General features: G+C 43.3%; 2 protein-coding genes across 2 annotated transcripts in view; one reads left to right on the forward strand and one right to left on the reverse strand.

The window, feature by feature from the left end:
• Positions 1-12,181, forward strand: part of PGD (phosphogluconate dehydrogenase) — a 30,635-nt gene extending 18,454 nt beyond the window's left edge. The window contains exons 9-13 of the mRNA XM_077458180.1: positions 1,535-1,665; positions 2,346-2,479; positions 4,939-5,038; positions 8,675-8,797; positions 11,951-12,181. Coding sequence (XP_077314306.1) covers positions 1,535-1,665; positions 2,346-2,479; positions 4,939-5,038; positions 8,675-8,797; positions 11,951-12,070 — 608 coding nt within the window. The 3' untranslated portion in view covers positions 12,071-12,181. The remainder of the gene's footprint in view (positions 1-1,534; positions 1,666-2,345; positions 2,480-4,938; positions 5,039-8,674; positions 8,798-11,950) is intronic.
• A 1,090-nt stretch (positions 12,182-13,271) lies between these two features.
• The window catches only part of LOC143934504 (uncharacterized), a 51,406-nt gene continuing 47,063 nt past the window's right edge, over positions 13,272-17,614 (reverse strand). Inside the window, exons 7-8 of the mRNA XM_077458181.1 lie at positions 13,695-13,799; positions 13,272-13,475 (exon numbers count right to left, since the gene is read on the reverse strand). Of these exons, the coding sequence (XP_077314307.1) occupies positions 13,377-13,475; positions 13,695-13,799 (204 nt within the window). The 3' untranslated portion in view covers positions 13,272-13,376. The remainder of the gene's footprint in view (positions 13,476-13,694; positions 13,800-17,614) is intronic.

Raw genomic sequence — 17,614 nt, forward strand, 5'->3', positions numbered from 1 at the left:
TAAAGTGTTATTAAATAAATAAAAATAAAAAAGTAGTTAAGCATTGTATTCAGAAAAGGTCACACACACGGGGAATTTCTACCTTTTTAAAATGACTTCCTGAGAACTTCCTTGTAGCCTGTTTGCATTAGATTAGATGATGCTTTTTATTGTTGCTGGATAGAGCCTTGTAATACTGTGTGGGTGGGGATGATATCTTGCAGATACTTCCTGCCCCTCCCCCTGTAGTTTTTGCTGGTGGTGTAATTCGGCCCCGGAAGACTTCACAATCGGCTTTGTGCCACCTGTGATCCAATTCTTTAAGATGATGCAATGGGGTTGCAGCACAGAGTTGGGGTTAAGGGAGGGGTGGCACATGATGGTGCTAAAAATCTGTGAGGCTGTTCTACTATTATTATTATTTCTTTCTCCTTTTTTTTTTTTTTTCTTTTTTTTTTTTCTGCATGTCAGATTGTATGCATGTCATTTCCTTTTTAACTTAATTTCCCACAAGAATTTAATTTGCAGATTAAATTTCCTTAAGGGAACATTGTAACCAGTAACTGTCGTATTGGATGGTGGGCTTGAGGTAAACAAGCTACGGAATTACCACTAAAAAAAGCGTTGGCCATTTAACCACTTGACCTCTAGAAGATAGAGAAGCTCTAATTCCTCCCAAAGGTGTTCTGTCGGGTTGAGGTCAGGACCCTGCGCAGGCCAGTTAAGTTCCTCCACCCCAAACTCGCTCATCCATGTCTTTATGGACCTTGCTTTGTGCACTGGTCCAAATCATTTGGTGGAGGGGGGCCTTATGGTTTGGGGTTGTTTTTCAGGGGTTGGGTTTGGCCCCTTAGTTCCAGTAAAGGGAACTCTTAAGGCATCAGCATAACAAGACATTTTGGACAATTTCATGCTCCCAACTTTGTGGGAACAGTTTGGGGATGGGCCCCTTCCTGTTCCAACATGACTGAGCACCAGTGGACAAAGCAAGGTCCATAAGACATGGATGAGCGAGTTTGAGGTGGAGGAACTTGACTGTCCTGCACAGTCCTCACCTCAACCCGATAGAACACCTTGGGGATGAATTGGAGAGGAGACTGCGAGCCAGGCCTTCTCATCCACCATCAGTGCCTGACCTCACAAATGCACTTCTGGAAGAATGGTCAAACATTCCCATAGACACACTCCTAAACCTTGTGGACAGCCTTCCCAGAAGAGTTGAAGCTGTTATAGCTGCAAAGGGTGGGCCAACTCAATATTGAACCCTACTGACTAAGATGTCAGTAAAGTTTGCGTGTGTAAAGGCAGGTGTCCCAATACTTTTGGCAATATAGTGTGTATATACATGATCCTGCACACAGCAGCTGCCCTGTATCCCTAAACCTGCTATAGGGTGGTGGGCAAACCATATTGAATGGATTTAGCTTTTTGAGTAGAAAAAAAAAAAAAAAAAAACTTTAAATCCCAGCACAGAGAAGGTATGAGTAGCAGAAAATCCTGCACAGTGTCCTGTAGTGGCATTCCTCTGATAGTGTTGTCACTCCTGTCTGTACAGGTGAAGCCGTGTTTGCACGCTGTCTGTCTTCCCTAAAGGATGAGAGGAAAGTGGCGAGCAAGCAGTTACAAGGACCAAAGCAGGTCCCCTTTAAGGGTGACAAGAAGGCCTTCCTCGAGGACATCAGAAAGGTAGGTGTTGTGCGATTTTTCTGCCTCCATATAATTAAAATTTGTTTATAGTCTCTTATTTTGTTGTTTTGGATATACATATAAAAGAGATCTGCTTGATGTAAATCTTCTCAATTCCTACTTCTCTGTGTAGTTCTATAATATTTTACATGGAGTTCCCCTTTAGAGCCCTTTCACACTCTCTGATGAAGAAGCGTTGCTAGTTTTAGCAGCCCTTTACTGCCGTTTTTAGAGGTGCTTTTCAGCCACTGGCGGGGTGCTTTTACCCCCACTAGCGGCCAAATAAAGGGTTAAAAGCGCCCACAAAGTACCACTGCTGAGGCGCTTTGGCGGTGCTGCCCATTGATTTCAATGGGCAGGGGTGGTTTCGGAGCGGTGTATACACTGGCTCCTAATGCGCCTCAAGCTGCTTGCAAGACTTTTTTTTTTTTTTTTTTCAATGTCCTGCCAGCGCAGCGCCCCAGTGTGAAAGCATTCAGGCTTTCACACTGGGATTGCAGATGAGGCTTTTTTTTTTTTTTTTTTTTTTTTTTTTTTTTTTTTTTTACCGCTAAAACGCCTCCAGTTTGAAAGGGGTCTTAAACACACTTTGTTCCGGTGTGAGCCCCTTATTGATGAGCTGCAGTCGGTTCTCGGACTAACTCATCGGCTGCTAATCTGCTTTCTGTTTCCTGTTGCAGGCGCTATATGCATCCAAGATTATTTCATACGCACAAGGGTTCATCCTGTTCCGCCAGGCGGCCCAGGAATTTGGCTGGAAGTTGAATTATGGCGGTATCGCTATGATGTGGAGAGGAGGCTGCATCATCCGCAGGTAATTTCTCAGCACATACCTCCATGGCTTGGAGCAGATCACACACTGGAAAAAATAAAAGTACATCGCTAAGGTCCTTTTTAAGGGGAGGGGGAGGAATGACCATGTCTTGTTTATCTCCACTGTGCAGTTCATTTTGCACAGTGTAGCCCCGAACCTCGTCTTCTGGGGTCCTGCGGCGGCTCTCGCAGCTCCTCTTCGCATTGGTAAACCCCCTGGGAGAAGCGCTCTCCCGAGACCGGCATTTGTATCTATAGACACAGAATACCAGACATGGCCCCTGTGCCTGCGTCATTGGATTTGATTGACAGCAGCGGGAGCCTATGGCTGCGCTGCTATCAATCTATCCAATCGGGGGCCGAGAACCCCCGGCAGAGAGGTAGAGCGCGTCTCCGCCAAGGGAACAAAGGGCTCAGGTGAGTATAACTGGGGGGGGGGATGCGGTCACTGTCAGAAGGTTTTTTTTTTTTTTTACAACCTCTTTAAGTTGCCTGGCAAAGTTGCACAGTAAGTCACACAACCTTCAGGTTGCAGTGTTTGTTTTTTCATCAACTCACCTGCTGCAAGAAAGAAAATGAGCTTTAGTTTTATGTTTAGGGCGGTGTGTACAAGTTTTATGTAGCACTTTCTATAGTGATTTACAGAGAAGTATGAAAGTGTCCAAACTGATTTCCCTATGACAGGTGTATATACACATTGGGTACCTACCAGTATATGTTTCCGACATCAGAGAGTGCGATTCTTCAGGGCAGGTTATGGGGTTGGCTTGCCAAAACTGGAGAGTGCAAAATCTGCTGCAGCTGTGCAAATAACAGCTGAAGTTAAAAGCTGATTGGTTTCTATGCACAGCTGCACAATTTATGGTTGTTTTGTTTTTTTTTGTTTTGTTTTTTAACCACTTAAGCCCCGGACCATTTGGCTGACCAAAGACCAGAGCACTTTTTGCAATTCGGCACTGCGTCGCTTTAACTGACAATTGCGCAGTCGTGCGACGTGGCTCCCAAAGAAAACTGACATCCCTTCTTCCAACAAATAGAGCTTTCTTGTGGTGGTATTTGATCACCTGCGGTTTTTTATTTTTTGCGCTATAAACAAACAAAAAAAGTGGCAATTTTGAAAAAAACGCATTCTTTTTTTTACATTTTGCTATAATAAATATCCCCCAAAAATATTTATTTTCCTCAGTTTAGGCCGATACGTATTCTTCTACATATTTTTGGTTAAAAAAAAATCGCAATAAGCGTTTATTGATTTGCGCAAAAGTTATAGCATCTACAAAATAAGGTATAGTTTTATGGCCTTTTTATTAAATAAAAAAAAAATAAAAATATATATATATATATATATATATATATATATATATATATATATATATATATATATATATATATATATATATATATATATATATATATATATATATATATATATATATATATTATTTTTACTAATGATGGCGATCAGTGATTTTTATTGGGACTGCGACATTACAGCGGACACATCGGACATTTTTGGGACCATTGCCATTTATACAGCAATCGGTGCTATACAAATGCACTGATTCCTGTGTAAATGACACTGGCAGTGAAGGGGTTAACCACTAGGGGGGCAGTGTAAGGGTTAAGTATCTGCTGGGGAGTGATTCTAACTGGGGGAGGCGTGACTACGTGTGACACGTCCACTGATCTCTGCTCCTGATCACAGGGAGCAGAGATCAGTGTCACTAGGCAGACCAGGGAGATGCGTGAGGCGATTGCGGGAATCCCCGCGGACATCGACGTCCATAGGACCCGCGACCTGACTCACGGAGGTCCCGTACGTCATGGCACAGCGGCAAATTTAAAGGGGCGTACAGGTATGCCCATTTGCGCCATTCTGCCGTTTTACATCGGTGTGTGCTGGTCGGGAATCGGTTACTAAGTCATCCCCCTATGTGCGATGAGAACCAAGCAATGCTGTTGAAGAGAGTAATGTGCAGGGGGTATGTCAGACTGCTGGAGACAGGCCAGTGGTGGGGTGTTCCAACAGCAGCCGCCTGACTCTCCTTCCTGCTCAGATCATCTTTAACCCTTGCTGTATCACTTGGTTTGTGTGTGTGGGGGGGGGGGGGGGGGGACGTAAAAAGAGACCATTTAGTACTGTATAAGCAGCCTTAATGCATTACAGTAATATCAAGGCTTCAGCCACGCTCTAATGCTCTGTGCATTGACCATTGTTGCGGATTGACATGATTTTATCATGTTTCTGTTGATTTCAATGGAAAATGTATCTGGGAAAAAGTGTGTTCTACCTAAAATGGAATGTAAGTCTGTTCAGCATCTGTGAAGAGAGGTTTAATAATTGTACTTACACCAGGGAACTATTGTATCCCCTGACAACCGAGAACAAATCGACTGTTTGCATAAATTGGGGGCTTTATAAATTAAATGCTTTTGTTCATCATTATTTCACTTTCTTAGTGTCTTTTTGGGGAAGATCAAGGAAGCCTTTGACAGGAATCCAGATCTGCAGAATCTCTTGTTGGATGATTTCTTCAAAAAGGAGATGCACAACTGTCAGGTAATGAGGAGACCATGTGGCAGGAATGATTCAATTCAGTCCTCCTTCCAGATTTACTGGGAAAAATGTGTATAGATAACAATGTGGGTACTTAAACCCGATCCTCACCTATGCAGATTTGCACTACAGTCCATTCAACATGGTTTCCTATGGAACACGCTCTGTAGTGCAAAATACACTAAAAATACACAGGTGTGAATCCAGCCTTACTTCTGATTCTATAGCAAAAGCAAGCTGCTGTCTGGATTGTTGGTAAGCAAGAACCCTAATATTTCATTCTGCACAGGCCACAATTCAGTGCAGATTTGAATACAATTGTATGAGTTCTCTTTGATAATATTAGACAGTGTTGTACAATGTGAACTTGATTTATGTTTGTGAGAAGTCGAATCTCTACCTGGTGGGGGTGTCTCAGTCAGTTTTTAGGGCTCCCCAAATGATCATATCTGACTTTTTTTGATTGACATGTTTGTCTGTGTCCCTGAATTTAAAGGGGTACTTGTGTGGAATAGAAATGGGGACAGGTGCCGTTTTTAAAAAGATGGGGGGAGGGCGGCAACGTGACTTCAGGATTGTCATCTTGATTCTTGTTTCCCTAAGTATGTTGCCAGTGCACTGACCTACAAGAGTTTAGACTTTAATGGCTGCATGCTTGTTCCAGACCAGAGACCAAATGACCTTCTCCTTCCACCCCCCCCCCTTTTTTTCCCCCTATAACTACTTTTAGAACGGACCATTTTGCTGGCTTAAGACCAGACCACTTTTTGCGATTCAGCACTGCCTCGCTTTAACTGACAATTGCACGTGGCTCCCAAACAAAATTGACGTTTTCTTTTTTTTATTTACCGTATATACTCGAGTATAAGCCGAGATTTTCAGCCTCTTTTTTGAGGCTGAAAGTGCCCCCCTCGGCTTATACTCGAGTCATCGCTGTCTGCCCGCTCGATCAGCGTGTCGAGCAGACAGACAGCGGCCATTCTATTCAAAAGCCGCGCCTCCGGCTCCGCCTTCGCCTGTGATAGGCGGAACACTGAATTTCCCAGCAGCCTGTGTTCCGCCTATCACGGACATCGTATCATCCTCGTACTACGGACGAGGATGATACGACGTCTGTGATAGGCGGAACACAGGCTGCTGGGAAATTCAGTGTTCCGCCTATCACAGGCGAAGGCGGCGGCGCTGCTTTTAAAATTTACAATGGCCGCCGACGAAGAGGGCACGGGACGGAGGCAAGGGAAGGCACGGCACGGGACGGGACGGCGGCGGCAAGGCACGGCACGGCACGACACGGGACGGATGCAAGGAGGCAAGTCACGGCACGGGACGGAGGCAAGGAGGCAAGGCACGGGACGGAGGCTCGGGACAAAGGTAGGCTGGACACACACACACACACACAGACACACACAGGGATGGATGGATGGATGGATGGAGACACACACACACACAGGGATGGATGGATGGATGGAGACACACACACACAGGGATGGATGGATGGATGGATGGAGACACACACACACAGGGATGGATGGATGGATGGACACACACACACACAGGGATGGATGGACGGACACACAGGGATGGACGGACACACAGGGATGGACGGACACACAGGGATGGACGGACACACACACAGGGATGGACAGGCATGTCTCACCCTCGGCTTATACACGAGTCAATAAGTTTGCCAGTTTTTTTGGGGGTAAATTGGGGGCCTCGGCTTATATTCGGGTCGGCCTATACTCGAGTATATACGGTATTTTTTTACCACAAATGGAGCTTTATTTTGGTGGTATTTGATCACCCCTGCGATTTATTTATTTATTTTGTAACGCTTTAAACAAAAATAGAGTGACAATTTTGAAAAAAAACACATTATTTTTTACTTTTTGTTATAATAAATATCCCCCAAAAATATATATAAAAAAATTTTTTTCCCTCAGTTTACATGTTCGAAAAATTGCTGCGCAAATACCGTGAGAGATAAAAAGTTGCAACGACCGCCATTGTATTCTCTAGGGCAGTGATGGAGAACCTTGGCACTCCAGATGTTTTGGAACTACACTTCCCATGATGCTCATGCAGTGTTGTTGAGCATTATGGGAAATGTAGTTCCAAAACATCTGGGGTGCCAAGGTTCCCCATCACTGCTCTAGGGTCTTTGCTAAAAAAAAAAAAAAAAAACATATATAAATAATATGTGAGGGTTCTATGTAATTTTCTAGCAAAAGAATTTATGAATTTTACATGTAGGAGAGAAATGTCAGAATTGGCCTGCATGCGAAATGGTTAGAGGAAGCCTCATAAGAAATAAAATTTAAAAAAAAAAAGACACCATGCAAGGCATAATGAGCTTGCTTACCTTAGATCAAAGCCCCTGCAGCGGTCCTCAGTCACCACCCTGATACCCGGATTGACTTCCGGGTATTGCAGCTCTAGCGCTGTAACTGGCCGGTGCCGTGATGACGTCACTCCCGCGCATGCGCGCTGATGTCGCCACTAACGGCATGATCGCTGTTATAAACAGCACGCTCAGTGTGCCTGCGCCCGATGTCTACAGCGCTTGCGCCATAGACATCAGTGCCACTATTCTTGCAAATCTCTCTGAAACCTTGGGAGATATTTCTTGCACCTACAGGTAAGTCTTAATCTAGGCTTACCTGTGGGTTAAAGTGGTTGTAAGGGGGTTTACAACCACTTTAATATATAAACTATCTGACATGGCAGCTCCTGTATTGTTCACTGCATGTACTGCACATGGTAAGGTGTTATGTTCTTAGCTGTGTGTGAGTGATCACAGGAGGAAGTATTCCGCAGGTCTTCCATCCCTGTAACTGGCATTCAGCAGACTCCCGGTGTGCTTTTTCTTAGGCAGACCTGAAGTTTGAGACTGCTTTTTAACCGGATATAATTCTGTGTATTGAGATATTGTATGTCTCGGACAGATATGTATGTCTACAGACTGGAAAATTTTACATTAAAGCAGTTGTAAACCTCAGCAAGGAAATATGAACAACGCATGTTCCTCTATAGTAGTGATGGAGAAGCTGATGTTTTGGAACTACATTTCCCATGATGCTCATACTCTGCAGTGTAGTTGAGCATCATGGGAAATGTATTTCTAAAACATCTGGGGTGCCAAGGTTTGGCATCACTGCTCTATAGTGTGTACTTGTCTCAATCCAGAGCACTAAGTGTCATTTCCATCCGCTACTTTGTTCCTCTATCAGCATGAATCCCTTCTGACAACAAGAAAAAGATGGTGACAGGGGAGGGATTTCTAGCTGATTGAGACCCTTGGCTCTGGTGGTTGGTGTGTGTGTGTGTTTCCCTTCAATCGCCTCTCCTCACTGAGGTCTGCAGAGTGCAACGTCAACTCTACGCCGCCCCCACCCTTTCCTGACCTCTCCGACAAACTTTTTAATTCCGGACTTTAAACAGATGTCTGCGGATAAACATGTGTACCACTTGCATAGGAGGATTTGTTTAATCTCTGTGTATCGCCTGAGGATAGTCCCTTTGCTGGGTATATGGAAGTGGTTTACAATCCCTTGAAATGGTGGTCACAAATTTCATAAAATAAGTCTTTACTACTTATTTCCCTCATTGTGTTTTTACTTCTGTGCTTTTCCTGTTCAGGAATCGTGGCGCAGAGTTGTGAGCACCGGAGTGCAGTACGGCATCCCTATGCCATGCTTTACCACCGCACTGGCTTTCTATGATGGTTACAGGCATGAAATGTTACCGGCCAACCTCATTCAGGTAAGATGATTTCTGTACATGGTCTAGTCCAGTGTTTCTCAACCATTTTTCAGTTACGGTACCTTTTCTAAAATGTATGCACCACCTTCTAAAAAGAGTTTATGACAGCAGCCTACACACATCGGGGCTCCTAACATTAGAGGTGATTTATCTTTGCAAAGCAAATGCACCCTTTATACACTGGTACTGATATCCAGCATTTCTCTGCTCCCCTAGCTCTGACAGAGGGGCAGGGAATGGGAAAACGAGGACGCTGTAAAGGCACCTGTTGTGTCCCTACCAACCGATGGCAATACCTGTGGCTTTGTGTAGCAAAAGACAGGCTTGATTCACTTGTTGACAATTTTTTTAGGCAACCAAGATGGCACCCTAGTTAGGGGGGGGCTGGCTTGGTGTATACGGCTTTTCTCTTAAAAGCTACACAAGGAGATTTGAATCACGGGCGGAATCACTGATTCCAAATTATGGTTGGACACGTTTTGAGATTCCATTATTTCTTAAGATAAACCGTGGCAAATTGCAACACTGTCGCCTAAAAAAAAAAAAAAAAAAAAAAAAAAAAGGCCCTGCCCCCTTTTTGAGCGACAGGCTTTGCGCATTGTGATTTTGACATGATTGGGGGTGCTATTAAGAAGTAATGGCATCCCACACTTTGAAATCGCTGTGATTCCGCCCACGATTCAAATTGCCTAGGTATGAATGGAGCTCTACTAAAATTGGTGCAAAGTAACCAATCCCATTCACATTCACTTCATCTGAAATTTGCGTGTTATTATGCAGCAGCTGACCTCCCTTTTCAATTTTCTCAAAGAATGCAAAATGTTCTCTGATTGGATGAAGTGGAGGTTGTGATGTCGTCACCACCCTACCCATCAACCTTGTCCAGTCAGATTTTTTTTTACACCCCCACACCCAACTAGGCAAAAAAAACATGCACTAAAGCTTATAATGTGCAGACTTGTAAAATCGTTATATCTGCTCTTTTAAGAGGCATTGAAGTCACATATTTTATTGTGCAGTGTACAGGATAAGCACATAATTTGGGTCAGTGCAGTGTTTAACCTTTTTCCAGTCGGGGTGCCCTTGAAAGTTATTGCACTAGTTCCTGACACACACACACACACACACACGCACTGCTCTTTAGAGGTGCCATTTAATTCTTAAGTGTACCCCCACACATTGGCAAACATGGGTTGCTTTTGGTGCATCGCAATAAAAAAAAAAAAAAGTTTGGAGACATCTTTCCCTGCATTTTTGCAGGCAAGGAAGCCCATTGAAATGAATGTGCTTTCCTACATCCAGCCACACAGATGTGAACCAAGGGCTTGTTCACATGTTAGGTTGAAGGGGTGGTAAAACTACATGGTTGAGCTGTTTTTACCATCCCTAACTGAACCCCCCCCCCCCCCCCCCCTTTAGCTGCAAAGGCAGCAGCTGGGGGGTGTACATATGCTGTGGCTGCAGGTATACCCAGGGTGAATGGGGCTGTACTGCAACCACCCAGTAACTGTGTGCATTAACCACTTCAGCCCCGGACCATTTTGCTGGCCAAAGACCAGACCACTTTTTGCAAATTCGGCACTGCGTCGCTTTCACGGACAATTGCGCGGTCATACGACATTGCTCCCAAACAAAATTGATGTCCTTTTTTTTTCCCCACAAATAGAGCTTTCATTTGGTGGTATTTGATCACCCCTGCAGTTTTTATTTTTTGCGCTATAAACAAAAATAGAGCGACAATTTTGAAAAAAATGCATTATTTTTTACTTTGTTATAATAAATATCCCCCAAAAATATATAAAAAAAATGTTTTCCCTCAGTTTAGGCCGATATGTATTCTTCTACATATTTTTGGTTAAAAAAAAAAATCGCAATAAGCGATTGGTTTTGCGCAAAAGTTATAGTGTTTACAAAATAGGGGATAGTTTTATGGCATTTTTATTAAAAAAAAAATTTTCCTAGTAATGGCAGCGATAATTTTTCTTTTTTTTTTTGTGACTGCGACATTAGACAGAGCAGCACTGCTTGCTTCTATGACAAGCACACCCTAAAATGCAGTTCTGACAGTACAGGAATAGGGGGGGTCAGGATTAAATGTAATGTGTACACCCCCCCCCCCCCATACAGACACATGCGCAAACACAAACTATTAGATGGGTACCTTAACAATGACAACATACAGGGGTATACAATGTACTATTAACAAAACGCACACACAGGATGGACTTGTATCTTCCCAACCTCACCAACTATATATGTAACATGCACATACATGTATAAAGCCCGTTTGAAAGTTCTTGTACCCTTCCTTCACTGTAGGGGGAAGCGGAGAGCACACGCCCCTTCCCTTTGCTAAAACTTGACAGCGCTCCCTCACAGTGCCGATGTATAGTTCGGCAGGGGATCGGGCTCATCCGACAGCCCTTCTCCGCTGATCCCGCAGCACACCTGGGGACCTCTGATGGCACCCCAGTTGAGAGAGGCTTGATTCTCCCATGACCCCTTTGAAGATATCTGCTGCAGGGAAGTCACCCCTTTGTAATAGTTCTGATCTTATCCTGTAAATGTCATGTTGCACAAAAATCTGTAGACTGTAAAAAGTGTGTAAAGCCATTTCAGTTTTGCTTTATTTGTTTAGGAATTTTTACCTAATTATAATTCTCCCTTTTTTTTAATAAACTTTTTCCATATGTCTTCTATTCCTATCTTTGATACATCTACCAAACATTGTTGTCTATCTTATTACTACAGGTACCCAATAATATAAACGCTGTCTATTTACACAGTGCTTTACATGCACATCAGTCCCTGCACACAAGGAGCTTACAATCTAAGGTCTCTAACTCACATTTCATACATACACATAGTAGGGTCCAATTTAAACAGGAACCAATTATCCTACCAGCATGTCTTTGGAGTGTGGGAGGAAACCCACACACATAATAAAATAATATGAATACGTGTGTGTATATGTATATATATGTGTGTGTGTGTGTGTATGTATATATATATATATATATATATATATATATAATATCTATATTTTGTTTTTTATTCTGGTAATAACAGGCCTTCCCTGTGGATGTATTTGAATGGCTGGGTACAGAGAGTGTGCTGGTAGTAGTAATATTCTGTGTACTTTTTCTATTTCAGGCACAGAGAGACTACTTTGGCGCTCACACCTATGAGCTCTTGTCAAATCCAGGACACTTTGTTCACACAAACTGGACCGGACATGGTGGAAATGTGTCGTCGTCTTCTTACAATGTCTGAGACCCGTCTACAATAATATATAGTCCTGGATGTCCTAGCGCTTTCTCAGTTGTCACTGTTGTAATCTGCACTTTTTGTCTAGCGAGATAATAAATTTCTTTTTATATATGACTGATGTTCATTCAGATCTTTCTTATACATGAAGTTTCAGTGGGTTAGCAAAGAAGCAATGTCCTCTCCTCCCCTGCATTATACAGCTGTGTTATTCGCTAAATGAATTCTTCAGCCCATTTATTTACTAATGCATAAAAAGCCTTGCAGACCGATACATGATTGTATTTTTCAGAAAATGTACAATATGTACCACTATTAGGGGAGCAAATATGTTTTTTTTTTTGTTTTTGTTTTTCTAAATGTACAGATTTCAGCTAATATTTGTCCTATATCAGTGGTCATCAGCCCTGTCCTCAGGGCCCACTAACAGGCCAGGTTTGCAGGATAACTGAAATACATCACAGGTGATATCATTTGCTGCTCAGTGATTGCAGTATTCTAGTCTGCATCTCCTCAAGGTAATACATAAAACCTGGCCTGTTAGTGGGCCCCGAGGACAGGGTTGATGACCACTGTCCTATATGATTGCAGAAGAACTAAGTGCAAGCACCTTTACAAATATGAAGACTTGGATATGTGAATAGGTAAGTGTATTTGTACAGGAAGAATCCAGTAAATACACATCTGTATGCAATTGTAAAATGTTACATGTTAAAAAAGGTGAACTTATTCTTTTTAAGAGCAAGTACCCATTAGTTAGCTTTTCATACACCTGAAAGGGGGAGAACACACAATGTATACTGCCATGGAGTCTGTCACGAAAACAGAAAATTTCCTATTAAATACTTCCTCTAATTTTCCTCTCCTGATGGGCAGCGTGGTTCTTCTCCCAGTGTAAGCTACTTATGGAATGTGGCCTCTGGCTTGGCCTCAATTTACAGGAATGGGGCATGAGTGAGGGCGGAATTACCCTTTACTACAATCTCTAAGCAAAAAGGTTTGTGCTGTACATACTGTAAAGTAGTATTTGCAGAAATGGGTAGAACGAGGTAGTAAATATTCCCAGGCATGACGTGTGTGTATATTATGGCTGTAAATATGTATATGGGAAATTTAGGTTTGGAAAAAGGTGAGGTTGTGATTCTGCTGCCATCTTGTGGCCAGGTGATATAGGCAGTGCTGCAACAAAAACATTTCTGCAAAAGAATAATTTGGAATATATTTATTTTGTACATAATAATTACATCTTTTTGCATTCTTGGAATGTCAGTTCTGTACATGGAGAGAATGTTGTCCAGCGTCATTATGCTTTTTAGTTTAGCAGGAGGTCCAATAGGAGACCCTGCAGATGTGTCTGGTAACATGCGTTTAGCTTGAGGACTGTAGAGAACCGCTCTGCCACTTGTGTCATCTAGTAGGAAAGGAAAGAAAAGACTTAAGGCCAAATGAAATCCTATTTAGAGGCTTAAAAGGGTCAGAGAGGTGTTAGCAGGGGGTGAAATGTTTCAGGAAGTTCTGACCTTTTTAATTAGGGATGACTAAAGTGGAATCGGTTTCAGATTCTGTGATGTTTTTATTCTGGTCACTTTTGTTTTATAGTAAAGATATTAGAATTATGGAGTACACTGACCTCTTCTGTCACTGAATTCATCAGGGTGTCGCTCCATCTCTTCCGATGCTTTCCATCCTCTTTTCTTAGTGCAAGTCGAAAGCTATTTGAAAATGATTCCATCTCCTAAAAACAACACTCTGGTTAGACCAGTGGTCATCAACCCTTTCCTCAGGGCCCACTAACAGGCCAGGTTTGCAAGATAACTGAAATACATCACAGGTGAGATCATTTGCTGCTCAGCAATTGCAGTATTCTAGTCTGACTAGAGGTAATACATAAAACCTGGCCTGTTAGTGGGTCTTGAGGACAGGGTTGATGACTACTGGGTTAGATGATCAGCAATTAGTACATAGAAGGGAATTAAAAGAATCAAGACTCACGAAGGGCTCTTTTCTTTCCATACATGTGTTTGTTCATTTTAAAAAAAACCGACAGGCTCGCTGTACACAAGTTGATCAATGGGGCAGGATCAGCTAGTGCAGTGGTTCTCAACCCTGTCCTCAGGATCCACCAACAGGCCAGATTTTATGTATTACCTTGGGGAGATGCAGACTAGAATACTGCAATCACTGAGCAGCAAATTATATCACCTGTGATGTACCGTATTTATCGGTGTATAACACGCACCCCAATTTTAAGAGGGGAAGTTTAAGGGAAAAAAACAACTTATATTTTAAATAAAGAACTTTGAAGCAAAATTAGGCCGCGTACACACGGGCGGACTGTATGGCCTACTTAGTCCGTCATACTTTCGAATGAACGGACTTGACCACACACGGATGCACAAACAGTCCGTCGAAAGCTTGCGCGATGACGTGTACAGCACGTACAACGGGACTAGAAATAGGAAGTCCAATACACAGCAATGCACCCTTCCGCCGTGTAAATCCTTTCTGAGCATGCGCCATTCTTAGTCCGTCGAACTAGCCTACTCACGAGCGGATTGTCCGCTGAAACCAAAGTATGACGGACAGAATTTCGAAAAATCCGAAATACTTAGTACGCCAGACTGCACGCTGAAAAAGTCCGCTGAAGCCCACACACGAGCGGACTGTCCGCTGAAATGTGTTTCGACGGACTAAGTAGGCCATACAGTCCGCCCGTGTGTACGCGGCCTTAGGGTCACGGCTCATCAATGCACCCTGCTCAGTGCCCATCTGCAGCCTATAAATTAACCAACAATGCAGCCTGTTCAATGCCCATCTGCAGCCTCGCCAGTTTTGGATTATCTCTGAGGGAAGAGCAGGAGCGAGCGCCACTGAATTGCACAGAGCCACGATCTCCTGTGTACCCGGTGCTCCGTCGCTCACGGCCATGCCTCGTGGCCCTATGCAGGGCCAGGAGGCGTGGCTGTGAGTGACGGAGCGCTGGGTACACAGGAGATCGTGGCTCTGTGCAATTCAGTGTCTACTACTCCTCTTCCCTCAGACAGCAGGGATTGGTGTATAACATACACCCACGATTTTCCTGATTTTAAGGGGGGGGAAAAAAAGTGCATTTTATACGCTGATTAAATACAGTATTTCACTTCTCTTGCAAACCTGGCCTGTTAGTGGGTCCAGAGGACAGGAGTTGAGAACCACTAAGCTATTGCATAGAATGCATTAAAGAAGGATTCCACCTACAAAAAAATTATTAAAAGCCAACAGCTATAAATACTACAGCTGCTGACTTTTAATAAATGGACACTTACCTGTCCCAGGGTCCAGCGATGTCGGCGGCCGATCGCTTGGCTCTCGGCTGCTGCCGCCGCCATTCTCGGTGAGGGAATCAGGAAGTGAAGCGTTGCGGCTTCACTTCCCGGTTCCCTACTGTGCATGCGCAAGTCACACAGCACAATGGGAATGGTCAGCGCTGTCTCTGGGACCCGTGTGTGTCCCAGCAGACTGCACAGTGGGACAGGAAACAGCATAGACTCCTGGGGGAGTCTATACCCGGATGTGGGTGAAAATACCTGCACCCCCCTGAAAGGTGTCAAATGTGACACGGAGGGGGGAGGGTTCTGCTGAGCGGAAGTTCCACTTTAGGGTGGAACCCCGTTTTAAGGTAAAACCTTTTATCTTTATAAGCACATTAAAATGTATGTGTGCAGTAAATGGAACACTCTTTTAAAAGAATTCATACATACAACCATTTTTTTGTGATTGAAAATGTATTAGCAACTTAAAAATTTTGAGAATGAAGCCTGTTGCCTTCAAAATACTAGAAATATAACAAAACATTTGTCCACCTAAATTGGCAAGGTGTGTGTGAAATAAATATACATAGACACACTTTCACCTGATGTAAAAGCCTCTTACTCTGCTATGCTGTGGACACTTGGGCAACCCCTGCCAAATACTCCTTTTTTACTAGCTGTGCTGTTGCTCCTCAGCTTGAAGATCTCCTGCAGGACATATACACTGTTACCCGGTGTACACTAGAATACGTCCCTATTAAAGCAGTGGTAAACTGTGGTTTTGTTTTTAAACCTGCAAAGCAATGCCATAATGTGTTAAATTGCATACTAGCACATTATGTGAAACCTTACAACGAAGCCCTCCCAGTGGCATGCTGTCACCAGTGATGGCCCTTTTTCACTCTGTCTTGCTTCTGGGTTCGTGGACTTCCGGCTGTGCGAGTGAGCAGATGAAGTCACTCCCACGCATGCGCACAGGAGCCGCTGTTCCTTCAGAGCGCATGTGCCAGTTGAATCACCGACTGCATATAAAGTAAATATCTCCTAAACGTCACACATTTAGGAGATATTTACTGTACCTATGGATAAGCCTTATTACAGGCCTACCTATAGGTAAAAAAAAAAAAAAAAAAAAAAAAAAAAAAAAAAAAAAAGCATGTATGGGCATTTACTCCCACTTTAAAGTAAGGTAAAAGTTTTACTAAAAACAGCTGTGAATTTACTAGAAGAAGCAGCAGCAACCCCCCTGGGTAGGGATGAGCCGACAGGAACATGAAAAATCTAAAGTGCTAATTTTAAAGGCTTATATACAAGTTATTAAAAGTAGTCATAAAAAGTGTTTGGGGAGTGCTGCAGGGGACATGTATCAATGCAAAAAAAAAAAAAGTTTTAAAAACAGACATTTTTTTTTTGGGAGCAGTGATTTTAATAATAATTGAAGTGAAACAATAAAAATGAAATATTACTTTAAATATTGTGCCTGGGGGGTGTCCTTAGTATGCCTGTAAAGTGGCGCATCGTTCCCGTGTTTAGAACAGTACTGCAACAAAATGACATTTCGAAAGGAAAAAATTGTCATTTAAAACTGCTCATGGGCTGTAATGAATTGTCTGATCCCAGCCATATAGATAAAAAAAAAAAAAAAAAATCATTGAAAAAAACAGCATGGGTCTCTTTCTCCCCCCCCAAGTCCATTACCAGGTCCTTTGGGTCTGGTATGAATATTAAGGGGAACTCTGCGCCCAAATTTATTTTTTTAAATGGCATAGGGGGCCCCCCAAAATTCATATCAGGCCCTTATCTGAGCACGCAACCTGGCAGACCACAGAAAAAGAGGGGGAAGAGAGAGTACCCCCTCCTGAACCGTACCAGGCCTCATGTGCTCAATGTGGGGAGGGTGTTTTGGGGTCCCCCCCCAAAACACCTTGTCCCCATGTTGATGGGGAAAAGGGCCTCATCCCCACAACCCTTGCCTGGTGGTTGTGGGGGTCTGCAGGCGGGGGGCTTATCAGAATCTGGAAGTCCCCTTTAACAAGGGGACCCTGCGCGCCCCCCCCCAATGTGAATGGGTATCAGGTACAATTGTACCCCTACACATTCACCATAATGGTAAAAATGACAGACAATTTGGGACAAGTCCTTTATTATTTAAAAATAATGATGTCCCTTCATCTTCGATCAGTGTCCGATGACCCGAGTCGAAAAAAAAAGGAAAAAAACTCTGCCTTCATGGGAGGCTCCCGCTGACTGGAGGCTTTCT

The sequence above is a fragment of the Lithobates pipiens genome, unplaced genomic scaffold (genome assembly GCF_037356315.1).
Source record: "Lithobates pipiens isolate NorthernLeopardFrog02 unplaced genomic scaffold, aLitPip1_a1.2 Scaffold_27, whole genome shotgun sequence".
Taxonomy (NCBI): Eukaryota; Metazoa; Chordata; class Amphibia; order Anura; family Ranidae; genus Lithobates; species Lithobates pipiens.